This window comes from Trichosurus vulpecula, chromosome 3 (genome assembly GCF_011100635.1).
Source record: "Trichosurus vulpecula isolate mTriVul1 chromosome 3, mTriVul1.pri, whole genome shotgun sequence".
In the NCBI taxonomy this organism is placed as follows: Eukaryota; Metazoa; Chordata; class Mammalia; order Diprotodontia; family Phalangeridae; genus Trichosurus; species Trichosurus vulpecula.
In genome coordinates this window covers 400,437,930-400,458,763 of record NC_050575.1, presented here as the reverse complement: position 1 = coordinate 400,458,763, position 20,834 = coordinate 400,437,930, and the positions used below count along the sequence as shown (strand labels likewise).

General features: G+C 39.2%; 1 protein-coding gene across 1 annotated transcript in view; it reads left to right on the top strand.

Annotated features, from left to right (window-relative positions):
• Nucleotides 1–1,688, top strand: part of DRC7 (dynein regulatory complex subunit 7) — a 39,719-nt gene extending 38,031 nt beyond the window's left edge. The window contains exons 17-18 of the mRNA XM_036752237.1: nucleotides 1,125–1,264; nucleotides 1,595–1,688. Coding sequence (XP_036608132.1) covers nucleotides 1,125–1,264; nucleotides 1,595–1,688 — 234 coding nt within the window. The remainder of the gene's footprint in view (nucleotides 1–1,124; nucleotides 1,265–1,594) is intronic.
• The last annotated feature ends 19,146 nt before the right edge of the window (nucleotides 1,689–20,834 follow it).

Below are 20,834 nucleotides of genomic sequence, written 5' to 3'. Positions count from 1 at the left end.
AAGTAAAAAGATAGTCCCCATCCTTAAGGAGCTCACAGTATAACGAGAAGATGAAGTATAATAGGGAAAGAGGGCTAAGAAGGAAGAAAGTGCCATAGCTGGAAGATGTCCAGAAAGTTCTGTGGAGACAGATTTTGGAGTCAAGGGGGACGGTGTGACACAAGAGAAAGAACATTGACTCCGAAATCAGAGAGCCTGTGGTCAAATTCTACCTCCTTCACTTACTACTGGTGTGACCTTGGCCAAGTCCTTTCAAGCCTCAGTTTACTCATCTATAAAGTGGGGAGTTTGTACTAGAGGACCTTTGGAGTCCCCACAGCTCTAGAGCTGTCATCCTATCATCCCATCTCTTAGTGGGTGGTGGTCAAAATGATTTTTATGAATGAGATGCCAAGGGACATAGTATGAAGAGAAGAGAAAATGGGGGAAGAGGAGTCAGGAAAGGAAGAAAAGGAACAATTAGTCCTCTAGTGAAACTCAACCACCTTGGTTCAGGAGCAGAGAAATGGTGGGGTGAGGGTGCCCCCAAAATGAGGATTACATGGGTCAAAAATGCCAGCAGGTCAGGGGAGCAAAGGATTCTGGGGTAATAACTAGTAGAAAGGGGAAGTGGCAAATAGTGATTTTTAGGGATGGCCAGGGGAGCCAGCAAAGTCAGAGTGGGGGAGAAGAATTGGGAGAACAGGGATTGGTCAGAGGACTGAACGTCACCCTAAGGTGTGAGTTAAGCAACAGATGGATGCCAGGAGCTTGTGGCTGGAGAGCAAAATTTCAAAGTTCCAAATCTTAGAGATTATGGCATTGTAACAAATGGCCATTTCTGAGGCATGGTGTGGGTATATGACTGGAGTAGGATGTGGGAAGATACAGCTAGGATTTAAAATGAGGGATTGTATAGGCAGGTTATCAGAAGGGTTGATAACACGAAGGCTGAAATCCCCAAGGAAAAAGACAAGGGATTGAAGACAGGAAAAAAAAACCATGAAGGCAGTACTAAAGGACTTCTGCATTCCTCATCTGTAACTTTTGTCCTCTCTCTCTCTCTCTCTCTCTCTCTCTCTCTCTCTCTCTCTCTCTCTCTCTCTCTCTCCATCTCTTTCTCTCTCTCCCTCCCCCACCCAAAGGAGACTCAGGAGCTTCAGAAGAAGCAGCAGTGGTATCAAGAAAACCAGGTAACCATGACAGTGGAGGATGAAGATGCATATCTCACCTACTGCTCCCAAGCCATGTTCCGCATCCGTATTTTGGAGCAGCGACTCAACAGGTGAGGATTGGCTGGCATGGGCTCATGACCCTCCAGTAAGATTAAAACAGGGAGCCATGGCTATTAGATCCTGCTCTGCCATGAGTTCGATATATATCCTTGGAAAAGTCACTTTTCTCCTCTTCTGCTCTCAGTTTGTCCAGCTGTTAAATGAGATGTTTGAACTAGATCGTTTTTAATGTACCTTCTAACTCCGTTAGACTGGGATTCAGCAAATGAGTTGGGATGTTAGTCTTTTGCTTTTCATTATGGTCTCTTGTCCCAAGACTTCCCAGTTCTAATTGCTGGATAAAGGACTACTCACTTGAGCCTTTTTTTTTCTCCTTTCAGACACAAAGAACTCGCCCCACAGAAGTATCTGGCCTTGGAGGAAAAACTGTACAGGGATCCACGCCTGATCGAGTATCTGAAAGTGTTTGTCTGACATTTCTTATGCGTTCAGCATTTCCTCTCCTTCCGAGAAGGGAAGCCCCCCACCTCTAACTCGTCATGTCCAATAAATAGTTCTCCACCCCACTCATTGGCCTCACAATCATCCCACAGAATTTACAATGCCACCTTTAGTGTGTTAGCAGAGCCCATTAGGAATTTCCATCTACACTAATGATTTAATAAGGCATTTCTTTTTATGATTTCTTTCAGCTTCCCTAGAAATAAAAATTTTCTTAATAAGCTTTTTGATCCTCAGGGTCCATGAGTTCCATCTTTAACTCTCTTCTCCCCTTTCCCTTTCTTGCCTGTAGAACTAAGGGTTAGCTCCTGTTTTCTTCAAGCTCATATATGAGTCCAAATTTCCCAACCTAATACCTCCACCTATGCAAAATGAAGCCCCGGAGTTACCTTGAAAACTACTGGATACATTTCCAGGTTTCCAGATAGATTTCCAGCTTTGATGAGAACAGGTGGAGACCATGTCTTAATTATTTTTGCTTCCCCTAACAAGAGTAGGGACCCTGTGGCCTCGAGGCCACATATGGCCCTCTAGGTCCTTAAGTGTGATCTTTTGACTGAATCCAAGCTTCACCGAACAAATCTCCCTCATAAAAGGACTTGTTCTGTAAAACTTGAACTCGGTCAAAAGGCCACACTCTAGGTGTGGCGTACCTAGCATGATGCCTCGCACATGTTTGATAAACTTCTACTAAACATACAAGTAAATCAATCAACATTCATTAAGGACCTTCTATGTGCCAGACGCTGTGCTAAGTGCTCGGGATATAAACAGAGGCAAAAGACCCTGCCTTCAAAGAGCTCTCAGTCTAATGGAGAAGACAAAAAGTAAACAAACAAAAACAAGCTACATACACAATAAATAATAAATCATTAATAGAAGGAAGACACTAGAATTGGAAGAGTGGAAAGTCTTCCTGTAGAAGATGGGACTTAAGGAAGTCAGGGTGGGTCAGTAGGCAGAGATGAGGAGGGAAACCACTCCAGGCATGGGTGGACAGCCAGAGAAAACACCTAGAGCCGAGAGATCAAGCATCTTACCTACGGAATGTCGAGGAGACTGGTGTCACTGCATCAATAAGTATGGGAAGGGGCATAAGGTGTAAAAAACTAGAAAGGTAGGAGGCAGGTTATGAAAGGCTTTGAATGCCAAACAGAGGGTTCTGTATTTGATCCTGGACGCAATGGGAAACCACTGGAATTTATTTGGGGACATAGGGGGAGGATGACCTGGTCAGACCTGCACTTTAGGAAAATCACTTTAGTGCCTGAATGGAGGATGGATTGGAGTGGGGAGAGACCTGAAGCAGGCAGACCAACCAGTAGACTATTGCAATAGTCCAGGTGTGAGGTGATGATGACCAGCACCGGGGGGTGGGGGGGGCAACAGTTGTAAGAGGAGAGAAGGGGGCATATATGGGAGATATCACAAGGGTGAAATCGATAGACCTTGGCAACACACTAGATAGAGAGGGAGAAGAACACAGGATGACTCCTAGGTTGTGAGACTTGAGAGACCAGGAGGGTGATGCTGCCCTCTACAGTAATAGGGAAGGGGGGGATGGTGTCTAAGGGGGAAAATGAGTTCTGTTTTAGTTTGAATTTAAGATATCTACTGAATATCCAGTTCAAGATGTCAGAAAGGTAATTGGAGATATGAGATTGGAGATCAGCAGAGAGACTGGGGCAGGAAAGATAGATTTGAGAATCATCTGCATTGTTGTTGTTGTTCATTCAGTCATGTCTGAGTCTTTGTGACTCTATAGACCATAACATGCCAGGCCCTTCCGTCTTCCACTATTTCCCGAAATTCATCCAAGCTCATGTTAGTCGCTTCCATGACACTATCCATCCATCTCATCCTCTGCTGTCCCCTTCTCCTGTTGTCTTCAATCTTTCCCAACATCATGACCTTTTTCAATGAATCCTGTCTTCTCATTATATGGCCAAAGCATTTAAGCCTCAACTTCAGTATTTGACCTTCCAATGAATAGCCTGAATTAATTTCTTTAAGTATTGACTAATTTTATCTCCTTGTTACCAGTCTTTTAATTTCATGGCTGCAGTCACTGTCTACAGCGATCTTTGAGCTCAAGAATATAAAATCCGATGCTGCTTCCATTTATTCTCCTGTTTGCCAGGAAGTGATGGGACCACTTGCCAAGATCTTAGTATTTTTGATGTTAAGCTTCCAACCAGCTTTTATGCTCTCCTCTTTCACCCTCATCAAGAGGCTTCTTAATCCTTCTTCACTTTCTGCCATCAGAGCAGTATCACCTACCTATCCGAGATTGTTGGTATTTCTCCTGGCAACCTTAATTCCAGTTTTTGATTCATCTATCCTGGAATTTCACATAATGTATTTTGCATATAAGTTAAATAAAAAAGGTGACAATATACAGCCTTGTTGTACTCCTTTTCCAATTTTAAACCAATCAGTTGTTCCTTGTTCAGCTGTAACTATTGCTTATTGACCCAAAACAAATTCCTCAAAAGAGGAGTAAGATGATTCAGCACTCCCATTTCTTTAAGGACTTGCCACATTTTGTTGTTATCCATACAGTCAAAGGCCTTAGTTTAGTAAATGAAGCAGAAGTAGATGTTTTTTTCTGGAGATCCCTTGCTTTCTCCATAATCCAGGAAATGTTGGCAATTTGGTCTCTCTTTCCTCCAACTCTTCAAAAACCAGGCTGCATGTCTGGTAATTCTTGGTTCACATGTTGCTGAAGCCTACCTTGTAGAATCTTAAGCATAAACTTGCTGGCGTGTGAGATGGACATAATTGTTCGGTAATTTGAACATTCTTTATCCTTGCCCTTCTTTAGGATTGGGATGTAAACTGATCTTTTCCAGTCCAGTGTCCACTGCTGAGTTTTCCAAATTTGCTCAAATATTGAGTGCAACACTTTCACAGCATCCTCTTCTAGGATTTTCCGTAGCTCAACTGGAATTCTGTCACCTCGGCCAACCTTATTGTTAGCGATGCTTCCTAGGTCCCAGTTGACTTCATCCTCCAGGATGTCTGGCCCTAGATCAGTAACCACACTATTGTAGTCAGTGATGTTAAGATCTTCCTTGTATAGTCCTTCTGGTTTTCTTACCACCTCTTCTTAATATCTTCTGCTTCTGTTAAGTCCCTACTATGTTTGTCTTTTATCATGCCCATTTTTTCATGAAACATTTCCTTGATATCTCTAATTTTCTTCATGAAATATCTTGCCTTTCTCTTTCTGTTGTTTTTTTTTCATATTTGTTTGCATTGTCCATTTAAGAACACCTTCTTAGCTCTCCTTGCTATTCTCTAGAATTCTGCATTCAGTTGGATATATCTTTCTCTTTCTCCTTTCCCTTTCACTTTCCTTCTTTCCTCAGCTATTTTTAAAGCCTCATTAGATAGTCATTTTACTTTCTTACTCTTCTTTTTCTTGGGAATGTTTTTTGTTACTACTTCCTACACAATATTGCAAATTTCTGTCCATAGTTCCTTGGGTACTTTATCTACCAGATCTAATCCCTTAAATCTATTTATCACTTTCACTTCATATACATAATGGTTGTTATTTAGGTCATACGTATATGGTCTGATGGTTTTCCCTACTTTGCTAAATGTAAGTCTGAATTTTGCAATAAGAAGCTCATCATCTGAGCTACAGTCAGCTCCAGGTTTTGTTTTAACTGACTGCAGAGTTTCTCCACCTTTGGATGCAAGGCATAAATCAATCTGATTTTGATATTGATGTTTTATTGAGCTATGCAAATCCCTCTGCCATAACAAGGCAGTGATCCAGGATCATCAGCATAGAGACAGTAATTAAATCCATGGAGGCTGATGAGATCACCAAGTGAAGTGGTATAGAGGGAGAAGAGAATAGGTCCCAGGACAGAACCCTGAGGGATACCTGCAGTTAGAAAGTATGATGTGGAGGAAGATCCAGCAAAGGACTGAGAAGGGACAGCCAGGTAAGGGTAGAACCAGGAGAGAGTGATGCTTTGAAAACCTAGAGAGAAGGGAGTGTCAAGGAGAAGAGAGTGAACAACAGTGTCAAAGACTGCAGAAGAGTGAGGAGTGAGAAAAGACCATTAGATTTGTCAAGGAAAAGATGATTGGTAACTTTGGAGTGAGCAGTTCTGGTGGAACAATAAGTTCAGAAGCCAGATTGTAAGGAATTAAGAAGAGATTGAGAAGAGAGAAAGTGGACACACCTATTGAAGATGACCTTTTTGAGGAATTTAGCCACAAAGAACAGAATAGATAGAGGACTATAGTTAGTGGGAATGCAAGGATCGACGAATTTTTTTGCAAAATGAAAAAGACATGGACATGTTTGAGGACAGTAGGGAAGGAGTCAATAGAGAGGGAGAGATTGAAAATAAATGAGCAAGTGGGGATGACAGAGAGGGTAATATGTTGGAGGAGAAAGGATGGAATGGGATCACTTGAACAAGCAGAAGAAGTAGCCTTGGTCAGGAGTAAGGCCACTTCATCATGTGAGACAGAAAGAATAGAGAGTGGCAAAAGGCATCTTAGTGATGGAAGATTAGGAAGAGGTGAGAAAAGAGAGAATGAATGGCCTCAAAGTGAATGATAAAATGGAATGAAATGAAATTCTACAACCCCATGTTCCTCTTTGCATGTAAGTGACTTGATAGCGACACCACTTCAGACCTTGGAGCAAAATATTTCTGTTTCTTTTATTTCTTCTCATGCTGTAGACTGTCAGGTCAACATGTAAATTCAGTAATAAGGGGGTGAGGGGAATAGAGACATATTATGGGAAATTATAGTCAATAGCACACAAGGTACAGATACATAGGGAAAATTGATCAAATAACAAGGTTAACCTTATATTTAGGGCTAAGGCACTTTGTAGTGTAGGATATTGGGAAACCTCCTTGTCTAAAACAGCTCCCTCCTCTTAAAATTCTATAAGTGAAAGATTTATTCCTTTGAGGTAAGTGGCATCTCTCTTGGTTATTTTTGAAAATTTTAACGTTAAAATTATGTGGAAAGTAGGAATGAAGAGGGATGTCACAGAACTCAAATTGCACTACACAATAATCATCAAAACTACTTGGTGCTGGTTAAAAAAAATAAAAGTTGATTGGTGGAATAGAATAGCTAAGGAAGAATCAGAAAAAGTTAAATTCAAGGCTCCCAATGTTTGATAAAAGATGATGTAGTAGGGGTTTGAGAACTGATTGGCCTCCTGGGACTTGTAGTTTAGATTCCCTCTTAGCCCAGAGAGAAATTTAAGACTACTTCAGTCTTTGAGCTGGAAAGCAGACTTGAGTCCCCCCTAGGAACTGTTAAAGAGACACACACCATCTATGAGACATGGACCAAGAGGAAGGAGTAGGAACTACAGAAACAGCCAGGGGAGATGGTATCCTCAGCTCTACTCAGGATCTGCAGAAATGAGCCAGAAGGATTTGGCAGGCTGAAGCTACCTTTTCCAGGACTGAAGGAAATTTAAAAAATAATAAGTCTGCTCTTTCCCCAACTTCCCCTTCCCATACCTGTCCGGTAACAGACTCTGTAATACACTCTGCTTGCTCCTTTTACCTAAATGTTTCCTGTATCCTGTTTTGTGCCTCAAGCGCAAAGAAACCAGGGGTTAGTTAGAGAGAAACAAAAATTTTAATTGATAAGTGGTCAAAGGATATGAACAGACAGTTTTTCAATGAAGAAATTAAAATTATATTTACTCATATCAAAAAATGCGCTAAATCATTGTTGATTAGAGAAATGCAAATTGAAACAATTTTGAGATATCATCTTACACCTATCAGACTGGCTAAAATGATGGAAGGAGAAAGTGACAAATGTTGGAAAGAGTGTGAAAAAATTGGGACACTAATACATTGTTGGTGGAATTGTGAACTAATCTAACCATTTTGGAGGGAGATCTGGAATTATGGCCAAGGAGTTATGAAACTGTAAACCCCTTTGACCCCGCAATACCATTATTAGGTCTTTTCCCCAAGGTGATTAGGGAAAAGGGAAAAGAACTTATATGTTCTAAAATATTTTTAGCAAGTTCTCTTTGTGGTGGCAAAGAACTGGAAATTGAGGGGATGTCTATCAATTGGGGAATGGCTGAACAAGTTGTGATATATATTTGTGATGAAATACTACTATGCTGTAAGAAATGATGGGCTGGTTGATTTGAGAAAAACTTTGATAAACTTGCATGAAATAATGAAAAGTGATATAAGCAGAACCAAGAAAACATTGTATGCAGTAACAGCAATAGCATTCTAAGAATAATGGTGAATGACTACTTATTTTATTTATATAATTACTCAAATCAACTGAAGACCTATGAAGGACCTATGAAGGGAGATGCTATCCACATCCAGAAAAAGAACTGAGAAATAGAATTATGCGTAGTATAATTTCACATATTAGATATACGTTTATGTGTGTGTTATGTGTATACACACATACATATACATATATGTGTCTAATAGTGGCCTTCTCTAGTGCAAGGTGGGAAAGGAGGGAGGAAAAAATAAGAAGTGTACAATAGAAAACAAAAGAAAGTTCAGAAGGAAACACAGAAAAACAGGGTAATTTTAAAAATGATATGTAGTTTTTCATAGGTTTTTTTAAGTAAACAATGTGAAATGGAGATTCATGGTTTTATATTGAATTCTTTTTTGTGTGTGTGTTGTGCTGAGTACACGGAAATGGTTTGGGTTTTTGTTTTGTCTTTTTGTATTTAAGTTCAAAATGAATTTTTAAAATGTTTTTAATTAGACCAGAGAGCTAAACCATTATCCGAATGTTAATATTTTTCCTAATTGGGGGCTCCAAGCTATTGTAATTTAATTAACATTTCTTCTTATGTAAACTCCATAAAATGGAGAAATAACCCACATGGACTTAAGGGCTATTATTTTGCCCATAGGCTAAGAAAGCAAATTAATTGTAATGACAGAGGGAGGCTGATTAAATCTCCAGAGAAAAATGGGGTAGACAGGAGAGGGTAGTGATGAGAGAAAAGATCATATCTTATACTAGTGGTGTCCGATTCAATTGAACAGGAGCCACTAAACCATACGTAAGGATCCCTGTGGGTAGCATTCTGACTTAGGAAACAACATATTAACATTATGTTTTGTTGCATTTTTTATTTCATTAAATATTTTCCAAATTCATTTTAATCTGATTCAGGAGTATCCTGAGCCATCATGTTTGACACCTCCACCCTAAACTATTCTGTAGGGAGAAAACAGGAAAGTCCTGGGAAGGATTTAATTCTTCCTTAATCTCTCAGGGAGGAGGAAGCAAAGTTCCACCCTCAACTGGAACAACTACCACTGTTACTTAATTTCAAGAATCCAACTGAGAAAATTTAGCATTTTCCCCTTTTATTTTAGACTGCAATTAAGCAGTCTTTTTCCCCAGTGTCTTTCCTTATAAGTCAGACAAGATACACTTGACACACTTACTAGCTGTGGGACCTTGGGCAAGACACTTAACTCCAATTGCTCTGCCTTCCAGCCTCCAAAAAGAAAATAAAGTCAGACAAGTTTCTTTGAATGTGAGTTCATACTTGAACTGTTAAGTACTAAAATCTGTTATATTACTACACTCATTCATTCAAGATCATCCAACTGCTTCAGTTATTAGAATGCACATGACTCAAAAGTGTTCATTTTTTTCCTTTTTGTTTTTAATCAAACCTACACTGCTTGCCTTATTGGGACAGCCTTATTGAGCTCCAGAGAATGAGCATTTCCCACTGGCCTGGAAACCCCATATTGTTCATTCATAATAATTAATCCCTTTGGGGAATGCCAAACACATTCAGGGTCTACCTGATTCTGTTTTCTTTCTTTTTGAACTGAGTATGCTTGTGCTCATGAGGGATGAGTTCGGCCTCTCCGACTAGAATTCCCTTACAGGAATACCTAGAGAAATTTTGGGGTGCCCTCTGTTGTTTCTGGGATCCAGAGGAATTTTATAGTTTTAAACTTGGTCTGTGGGTGTGGGCCAGAGCAGGAGCACTGAGATAGTGGGAGAGGGAAAGAGTAATTCTTTAGACCCCCACCCTGGACCCAGTGCGAGCTTGTTGTAGCAGTTGGTACCTGTCCAAGTGCTACTATACAAGGGCTAAACCAAGTCAGTCTGGTTTATTGTCTGACAGTGAAGATGTAACTTCTAGTCGACCAGAGGGTGTAGATAAATTAAAGTACTTGGAATTCTACCTGCCAAGACAAATCCAGGAATTCTATGATCGCAATTACAAAACACTTTTCATATGAGTAAAGTAGATCTAAACAACTGGAGAAATGTTAATTTCTCATGGGCAGATCAAGCCAGTATAATAAAAAATTACAATTCTACCTAAACTAATTTACTTATTCGCTGTCATACCAATCAAGCTACCAAAAAAATATTTCATAGAGTTAGAAAAAAAACATTTTTTTTCAGGAAGAACAAAAGGTCAAGAATATTAAGGAAATTAATGGCGGGAGGCATGGTAGTAAAGGAAGGCAGCTTAGCAGTATAAAATTTCAAACTACATTATAAAGCAGTAATCATGAAAACAATCTGGTACTTATTAAGAAATAGAATGGTTGGATCAGTAAAATAGATTGGGTACACAATACACAGTAGTAAATGACCATAGTAATCTTGTGTTCGATAAACCCAAAGATCCAAGCTCTGGGGAGAAGAACTCACTATCAGACAAAAATGGCTGGGAAAATGGAAAGCAGTTTGGCAGAAACTAGGTATAGACCAATGTCTCATACCATACACCAAAATAAAGTCAAAATGGGTACATGAGTTAGACATAAAAGCTGATATCATAAGCAAATTAGGGGAACATGGAAAATGAATAAAGGAAGAATTTGTAATCTAGCAAAAGACAGAGAGCATTATGTAAAATGTATGTAAAACGGATAATTTTGATAACATTAAATTAAAAAGGTTTTGCACAGACATAACCAATGCAACCAAAATTAGAAGGAAAGCAGGAAATGGGGTGGTGGTGGAAATTTTTAGAGTACGTTTCTCTGGTAAAGGCCTCAAAATATATAGGGAACTGAGTCAAATTTATAAAAATATAAGTCATTCCCTAATTGATAAATAGTCAAAGGATATGAACAGGCTTTCAGAAGAAGAAATCAAAGCAATCTATAGTTTGATGGAAAAATGCTCTAAATCATTATTAAAAGAATGCAAATTAAAACAACTCTAAGATATCACCTCACACCTCTCAGATTGCCTAACATGATAGAAAAAGGAAATGACAAATGTTGGAGGGGATATGGGAAAATTGGGAAATTAATGCACTGTTGGTGGAGTTGTGAACTGGCCCAACTATTCTAGAAAATAATTTGGAACTATGCCCAAAGGGCTATAAAACTGTGCATATCCTTTGATCCAGCAATACCACTACTAGGTCTGTATCCAAAGAGATCAAAGAAAAAGAAACTTGTAAGCTACAAAAATATTTATAGAAGCTCTTTTTGTGGTGGCAGAGAATTGGAAATTGAAGTTATGCTCATCAATTGGGGATTAGCTGAACTAGCTACGGTATACAATTTTGATAGAATACTATTGTGCTGTAAGAAACGATGACCAGGATGCTTTCTGAAAAACCTTGGAAGACTGATGCAAATGAAGCTAGGACTATGAACTGATGTAGAGTGAAGTGGGCAGAAGCAGGAGAACATGGTACACAGTAACAATTTTGTACGATGATTAACTGAGTGACTTAACTATTCTGATCAGTGCAATGATGTAGGGCAGAAAAAGCATACTTTTTTCACTTTTTTTGTACCATAGCTAATATGGAAATAAGTTTTGCATGATTTCATGTTTATAATGGATATCACATTTCTTGCCTTCTCAAGGAAGAGAATTTAGAACTCAATGTTGTCTTTTTTATGAATTTTATAAATAAATAAGTGGTTTTTTTTTAAATAAAGGCATTGAATGACAGAGGTTTGTATTTTATCCTAGAAATAATAGGGAGCCATGGGAGCTGATTAAGCAGACAAGTAACATGATCAGATCTGTGCTTTAGGGTTTGGCAGCCATATGGAACATGGATCAAAGACTGGAAGCCAGGAGACCCATTGACTGCTGCACTTATGGAGGCCAGAGGTTGCGAAAGCCTGAAATGTCTTATTGGAATTGAATGATAGACTTGGAGCCAGGACGACCTAAATTTGAATTCTGTCTAAAATACTTATTAGCTGTGTAATTCTGGGCATCACTCAACCTCTCTCAGATTCAGTTTCCTCTTCTGTAAGTTAGAGATAATAGAGCACTTACCTCACAGGGTCGTTGTGGATATTAAAATCAAATGAGATAACATCTCTGAAGTGCCTTGCGAACTTCAAAGCATTCTACAAATGATAGCTACATTTAAAGTATTCTATAAATGTTAGCTATATATAAAAGCTATATAGCTTTATATTTTCAATATCTCCCTATCTACTGGCTCCTCTCCCATTGCCTACAGTCAGGTCTTCCCTGGCCTATCCATAAACAACTTCAGCAGTCTTTTATCTCTCTTCCCTTCCCCAACCATATTCCTAGAAAGAGTAGTCTACACTTCCTGCCTCTAATTTCTCACTACCTTCTCCATCTTTGGCCTTGCCAGATGACTTCCAACACTATCACTCTACCAAAACTGCTAATCTCAAAATATATGAATGACCTCTGATTAAATGCAATGGTGTTTTCTCTGCTTCTGTCTTTCTTGACCTCCCTGCAGCCTTTGACAGTGTTGACCATCTCCTCCTCCTCCTGGGTGTGTTCTCCTCCTTTGGTTTATATGACACCCACTTCTCCAAGGTTCTTGTCTCCCTGCTCTCTCTTTTTCACCCCTGTGATAGTTCATTATTCATCCCCTGTCCTGAGGGCTAAGCCCTGAACCCATTTCTCTTCTCTCTTTACACTCTCTCCCTCAGTGATCTCATCTGTTCCTATGGTATCAATTAGCTTCTCTACACAGAACCTTTTCTAACCTCTCTCCAATTCCAGTCCCATACTTCTAGCCTTCTACAGGAGATCTCTTCTGGGAGGTCAAACAACAGACCACTTATTAAGTCTGTACTATGTGCTAGTCTCTGTGCTAAGTCCTTCATCCTACTAAAAACTCAAACTTAGCATGTCCAAAGATAAACTCATCATAGGGTTTAGATCTGGAAGGGATTGTGGGGGTCACTGAACCCAAACCCCTCATTTAACAGATGAGGAAACTGAGACTGAGAGAAATTAAATGATTCACCCAGGGTCACACAGCTTTTAATCGTCTAGATCTTCCTAAGCCCCAGCCTCCTACCATGCCATCTTTCTTGTTACTTCTGCCACTAAACCTTGTCCTTCCTCCAAAATTCCCTCCTATTAAAACTCTGCCTTTCTCTCAGTCATAGAGGCTCAGAACCTCTGAGTTATCTCTCTATCACCTATATCTGATAACCTCCCACACTTACTGATTCACCTCCACAATAACTCTCACATCCATTGTCTTCTGTCTACCCACACTGGGCTCAATGCCTCTTGCCTGGACTGTTGTAAAAACCAGCTAAAATCTTACCTTTTGCAAGAAGCATTTCCCAATCTTCCTGAATGCTAGTGCCTTTCCTCTGTTGATTATCTCCAGTTTATCTGGAATACATCTTATTTGTACGTAGCTGTTTTCATGTTGTCTCTCCAATTAGAGCAAGAACTATTTTTAACTTTCTTTGTATCCCCAGCACTTACCCAAGATGCCTGGTACCTAGTGGGGCACTTAATGTTTGCTGACTGGCTAAACTGACTGACCGGTTGACATTACTTCTCACATAGTCTCTATTCCAGCCAAACTGGGCATCTAACTGTTCCCTGAACTCTTAAACTCCCACCATTATGCATTCTCATAGGCTGTTCTCCTTGCTAGGAATGCACTTCCTCCTAATTGCTGCCTTTCTCAATCCCTATATTCCTTCAAAGTTTTAGCTCAGATGCTGCCATCTCTGGGAAACCTAAAGCCATTCATCCCCCACCCCCATCCATAGTGTTCTCTCTTTTTCCTCAAATATTCTGAAAGCACTCAGTCTTGGTGCTCTTTTTCTTAATATCCCCAAAGCACTCAATCTGATCTCTCTTCCAGTTGCACCCTGACTTATACAGGGTGTTCCTAAAGTCTGGACACAGGCAAAAGTGCATATTTTCAAGAAAAGAAATGAATGAAATTTTCAACAACATTTTATTTAATTGGAATATTAACAAATAACATCTTCAGTTCTGTCATTTGTGATGCAAATGTTGATGTGCTTTGCAAGATTCACATGAACTCAATGCAATAACTCCACATTGCTGTCAATTTTAGCACATTCACTCTTTATGCGTTCAATCAAGTGTGTTGCATCCGTGATTTTCACTGAGTACACCTTCTCCTTTAGCATACCCCAGAAAAAGAAGTCAAGGGGCCCAAGGTCAGTTAATATTCCAAATATTTCAAAATATGCATTTTTTCCTATGCATCTAGACTTCAGGGACACCCTGTATAGTATATTCAGCATTATCTGTGCCCATGTTGTTCCTGGATGTCGCTAAAATGTACGCTCTTTTGGAACCAGTACTGTTTTTAGCCTGTATAATCCCCATCTTCTAGCATGATGCCTTCTACATAGTAAGTGGCTAATCAGTGTTGTGTGTGTTTAATTAAACTGATGGAGAAGGGAGGTTTTGGGAATAATTTTTCATAATTTTTCCTGGTGCTGATCTTGATGAAGGTTTTGGAAACCCAGTCCAAGTCTTTCTCTCCATCCTATCCTCCTCCCCCTCTCTTATCTCCCGCACTGGGGTTTGATAAGGCCCAGGGCATTTATCTAGTGTCAGACAGTTAGTTTCCCCTGGTCAATCACTAGCTTCCCACCCTGGTCATATGACCACCATGTGGTCACTGTGATAGTCACGCTATTGCAACAGATCCATGAAGACAACCTGCAATGGCCTTTCTGAGAACTCTAGCTATGTCTCCCTGGCCTCACCCTTTCCTAAGTACTCAAATGATGATTTAAGTGTATAGTCTTTTTTTTTTAATCATTTTAAAGCTCATAGAATATAAGATCATCAGGAACATGATCCCCTTAATCTGAGGGCTACTTCATTATCCTGGCTCCATCTTTTCTCCCGATTTTTTCATTAAGTAAAACTAAGCCTGAGTATCTGAGGTTACCTCTCCTATCACTAAATATCAGGAGAACAGCGGAGTACGCTTATATGTGCTCAGCTCTGAATACAGCCCTAAGGGACATAGAGAATTATGAGCTGAGCTAGCCTTGAACACAACAAATGACCAATTTCTAGTACATTATGTAGTGTAGCTTGGTGGATGGTGATATATTTAGAATCAAGAAAACTGGAGTTCAAATTCTTTCTCAGACGCTTATATAACTGTGACTGACCACAGTCAAGTTACTCTGAATCTGTTTGCTCATCTGGAAAATGAGAGGATTGAACTGATCCTAAGAATTTCTATTTTGGTGTTTAATTGGGTTTTTAATTTGTTGATTTTCTAGAGTTTTTTTTAATTGCATGCCTAATTCATTGATTTATTATTTCTCTGTTTTGGTGAGGAAAGTATTTACAGATATACATTTTCCCCTAAAGACTACTTTGGCTGTATCCCACAAATTTTGATCCATATATGTTATTCATATTCATTGTCTATGCTGCCTTTTCTGCATAATTTAGTTTATCTTTTTTAATCAGAGTAATTTTGCCATTGTCTTGTCTCAGATCACAAATCTGCTTTTTTTGAGTTCAGTTGAAGTATAATAGTTTTTGTTGTTGTTGTGGCTCCCTATTTTAATTCTGTGCATTTCTTAAAAACAACATACAATTTTAGATGATGTTTCTAATAAGTTCTGTTATTTTCTTCCTTTTTATGGATTTTATCCCATTTATATTTACAGTTGTGATTAATTTTCCATTTCCCAACAACTTCTTATGTTTTCTTTTTTCCCTCCTCCCCTCTTTCCTCACCTCTATCTTTCCAAAACAGAGAGTGATTTAAAGACGAGTGTGTTCATCATGAGTACTTTGACTGACTTCATCTTTGTATGGTCCTTTCTTACTGCTCATTGAATCTATTTTTGTACATTTTCTCTTGACTTGTGTTTGTATTTCGAAGTTTCTATTCAGCTCTGAACTTTTGATTAGAGATACTCAGAAATCTTCTGTTTCATTAAAGGTTAATTTTTCCTCTTCAGGATTATACTCAAGTTTTGCTGGGTAAGTTATTTTCAGTTGTAAGCCTATACCTTTTGCCTTTCAGAATATTGTATATCACTACCTTTATAGTGGTAGCTTATAAATCTAGCGCAAACTTGACTATGGCTCGTTGGTATTTGAATTCATTCTTTCTGGCAGCCTGCAATATTTTTTGTTTGACCCAGAAGCTCTGGATTTTGTCTATGACATTCTTGGGAACTTTCATTTTGGGATTTCTTTCAGATGACCAGTAGATTCTTTCTACTTTCACTTTGCCTTCTGGTTGTAAGAGATCTAGGCAATTTACTTTCCTGCTTTCTTGAAATGTGATATACAGGGGTTTTTTTGTTAGTTTTTTTTAGGGTTGCAGTTTTTGTGTTTTATTTTTTTTTTGTCTTAGTTATCAGGTAATCCAGTGGTTTATTTTCCTCACTAGTTTGTTGACTTATATTTTCTTCTTTTTTTGTCAGGTTTTTGACTCTGTTTTGATACTTCTGGTTGTGTCATTAACTTCTGTTTGATAAAATTCTAATTTTTAGAGAATCTTTTACTTGAGTAAGGTTTTGTATTTCTTGCACTAAACTTTAAATTCTCCTTCCAAGTCTTTTCTCCAGTGCTTTTTTCCCAATTTTTTTCCTCTAAAATAATTTAATTTATAAATTGAACTCTTTCTAAAAAATCTCTTGCTTTTTCCATTGGCATTAGTAAACATTTCCATCATTCAGCAACCTCTCCCACATTGAAGTTCATGCTATCCAAATTTATCCATATTCAAGTGGCTATTTTACTAATCTCTAGCATATCCTTCTTCCTTTCTCAATGAGTTTAGTGTATGATTCACTGTTTATTTGTACTTGTATCCTCAGTGCCCAATACAGTGCCTGCCACATAATGTTTAATAAATACATGACTGATTTATAAGGTACTTGTTGAAGTTAAGCAGCCTCAAATAGCCTGATCTCCCATATCTCTACTCTATTAATTCCCATGACCTTAATTCTATCTCAGTGACCCACAAAGGTTGTCAAAATCTTTGATCTTTCTATTACCCATAAGGGCTCTGTTTCCATGATTGAGAACTCAGAAATTCCTTTATCTGACCACAATCTCCTGTCATCATCTCTCTCCCTATATGTTATATTCTTTTCCTCACCATGACATGTAATCTCTCTCCCCTTTTGTATCACAGAAACACAAAACTTGACAATTGAGACAGTCCTCAGTGACCTTCTAATCCAACCTATTCACAAAAGGAATGCCTACCATAACATACCAGACAAGTGGTCATATTTTGCTAGGCCATCACCCCTACTTCGACTGCTTTCTCCTTCTGTCTCAATCTCAACCTTTTAGGGACCCTGTTGGACTCTAAACTATCTTCCACTCTTGAGTCCCTTACTTCTTTTTACATTCAAAGATCAGATCTTGCCAAAACCTAACCCTGAATTTATTTCCTAGAACCACTTCCTCCACTCCTGCTCAGGTACTGCAAGCTGGAGAAAGTCATGCAACTGTACTGACTAGGTATACTACAAATCTATATTATCAAATCTCAACTGTATAATCACTGAAAAGCAATCCTTTTAATCCTTCATAATCCTCTATCCCATTCTCCATATGGCTGTTCCAAACTTTTTTTCTCTAGACTTCCAAAGGACCTACTTCCCCTAGTCTCTTAGCTGAGCCCCTCAATTACTGAAAAAAATCAAAACCATTCACCAAGAGCTCCCTACTTTCCCCCTTCCCCACCTACCAACCCCTCCTCACCTCCTTTACCTCATACCTCATTATACACTCTTTTATTCCAGTCTCTGTTAAAAAGGTAGCCCTTTTCACCAAGGCCCTCTCTACAAGTGCCCTGGATCCCATCCCATAGATCTTATCCATTAGATTCCTCCCACTACCCTCATCATCACTTCATTCTTCAATCTGTTTCTATCTACTGGTTCCTTTCCTGCTGACCACAAACATGCCCAAGTCACCCTGATCCTTAAAAACAAAAAACTCACTAGATCATCATCCCTGCTATCATTACTTGTCTCTACTCTCTTTCTTAGGAAATCTTAAAAAGGCAGTCTTTACACAATGCCTCTACTTTCTTTCACTCTTTTCATAGTGCACTGCAATATGGTTTCTGATCTCTTCATTCAACTGACCCTGCTCTCTCCCAAGTTACCAATGATCTCTCATTTGATAAATCAGATTACCTCTTCTCTATCCTCATTCTTTTTGACCTATGATGTTTGACGCTGTTGATCATCTCCTGGATATTCTCTCCTCTCTGGGTTTTTGAGACACTTCTCTCTCTTGGTTCTCCTTCCACCTAATCCTTCCTCAAGCCTCCTTTCAGATTCATCATGTATGTCATGTCCACTACTGTAAATCCCAAGGCTCTGTCCCAAGCTCTCTTTTCTCTATACACCCTCTTAATTGTGCACCTCATCAGCTCCCATACATTCAATTGCTACATCTGTGCAGATTTTTCTATTCAGTCCTAGTCTCTCTGCTGAGTTCCAGTACTGGATCATCAACTGCCTATTGGACACTTGTAACAGGCTATCTCCACTTCAATATGTCTAAAATACAACTCACTGCTTGTGTCATCCCTTCTCCACATACACTTCTCTCCCTAACTTCAGTTATTGTCAAGATTACTATCATCCTTCCAGTTACCCAAGTTCACACTTGGTGTCATCACACATATCCAATTATATTGCCAAATCTTGACATTTCTACATTTACATTTTCACCAACACAGTCACCATCCTAATTCAGGTCTTCATTACTGGAGTATTGCAATAGCTCCTATGTAGTCTTCCTGCCTTGAGTATCTCCCCACTCTCACCAAAGTGATTTTCCAGAAGTGCAGATCCGATCATACCATTCCTCTAAATAAACTCTTCTGTTGTTGCTGTTCATTTTCAGTCATGTCTGACTCTTCATGACCCCTTTTGGGGTTTTCTTGGCAGAGACACTGGAGTAGTTTGTGATTTCCTTCTTCAGCTCCTTTTACAGATGAGGAAACTGAGGCCAACAGGGTAAAGTGACTTACCCAGGGCCACACAGCTAGTGTCTGAGACCATATTTGAACTCAGGTGCTCCAGACTCCAGGCCCCACAAGCTATCTACTGCCCCACCTAGCTGTCCCTCCTATCACCTCTGGGATCAAATATTTATGCTATTTAAATCTCTTTACAACCCGGCCTCAGCCTACTTTTCTAGTCTTCCTAAACTTTAGTCCCCTCCTAGAACTTCTTGATCCAGCCATATTGACCTACTCTGTTTTGTACACATATTAATCCATCTTGTCTCTATGCTTTTGGACTGGCCATCTTCCACATCTGAAGTGTACTTCCTCATTATTTCTGCCTTTAGAATGCCTAGTTTCCAAAAACAAACAAACCAAAAAATCCCTGTAGTTTCCTTCAAAACTCAGCATATCAAGTCTACAAGAAGCCTTTCCTGATCCCTAACCCCCTCCCCTTCTTTCTAGTGCACTCCCTTATATACATTATGATATATATTATATATAGTATAATATAGTATATATAATATATAATACATTACCTAGAATATAGCATATTAATATAAATACATTAACTTATATTGTTTATATTATAAATATAAACATAATAATTATAATGTATACAAGGAAATACACTAGTATATTTATACATATATACATGTGTGTATATTTTATATATTATATATATACATATGTATACACATACTTATACGTGTACATGTCTTACTAGAATACAAGCCTCTTGAAGGCAGGGATTTTTTTGTCTTTGTGTCCCATAGACTTTTTTTTCATTTTTGTCTTTGTATCTCCAGTTTTCAGCAAAATTCCTGACACATAGTAAGAGTCTAATAAATGCTTGTTAACTGATAAAATCTGAAACAGGTCAATAAAGTTAGTCTCCTGGGAATTACAATGTTCTTTAAAATGTTTTATTGTCTTTTTTTACATTATTATTTTCCAAAGACTCTTACTCTCCACGCCCCCCCCCTTCCAAAAATGACCCTCCCTTCCAACAAAGCATGATTAAGCAAAACAAAGCAACAAGCCACATCCAAGAGCCACACCTATAGGCAGTCCACCACCTCTCTGCTGAGAAGTCAGAGACATCCTTGGCCTGTTTGCCTCTGAGGTCACCAGGATTCATTGCATTGATTGGAGTTCTGCGGGGTTTTTATTTATAACATTGTAATATTTCAGTTTGGGTCACTGCACTCTGCATCAGTATATATAAGAGTTCTCAGGTTTCTCTGAACTCTTCATCCCAGTATTTCTTAAGGAGCCGGAAGATTCATCACATTCCATTCATAGACTAAAATTGGTTCCGCCATTTTGCTAATCAGTGGGTTCCCACTTTCCTTCCAGTTCTTTGCTAGCCCACTAAGGGCTGCTATCGGAGTGTCCTCTGTCTTTGACCTCATCGCGGCATTCCTGGCCTTGGGCCTTCTCTGGATCTCGGTGGACTTGAGATCTCCATCCGCCAGCTCCACAATCGTACAACCTATGAACCAGCACCCACTGAATGACTCCCTGGAGAACTGGACTTTGAACACTTGGCTACGTGGACTCAATATCCTGGCCACATTCGAGCTCCAGGGCTGGAGTAGAGGGAGGAGTCAAATCTGGAAGGTCACTTTTCCCCCTTTGGACACTAAGATATTAGGGAATGGGGGAGGAGGAATGATCCCGCCTCAGACTTGAACAAAATCAATATGACAGCCCAGCTACTTCATGGCTCTCCCCTGGATTCTCTCTATTGGCTGATGAGCGACTGGCCTCCCAACAATGAGATCTGTGATTGGTTGGAATCTGGATGGTTGCTAAGGGGATTGGTGCGGACGCCGTTGGAGGCGTGCCGCAGACTTTCAAAC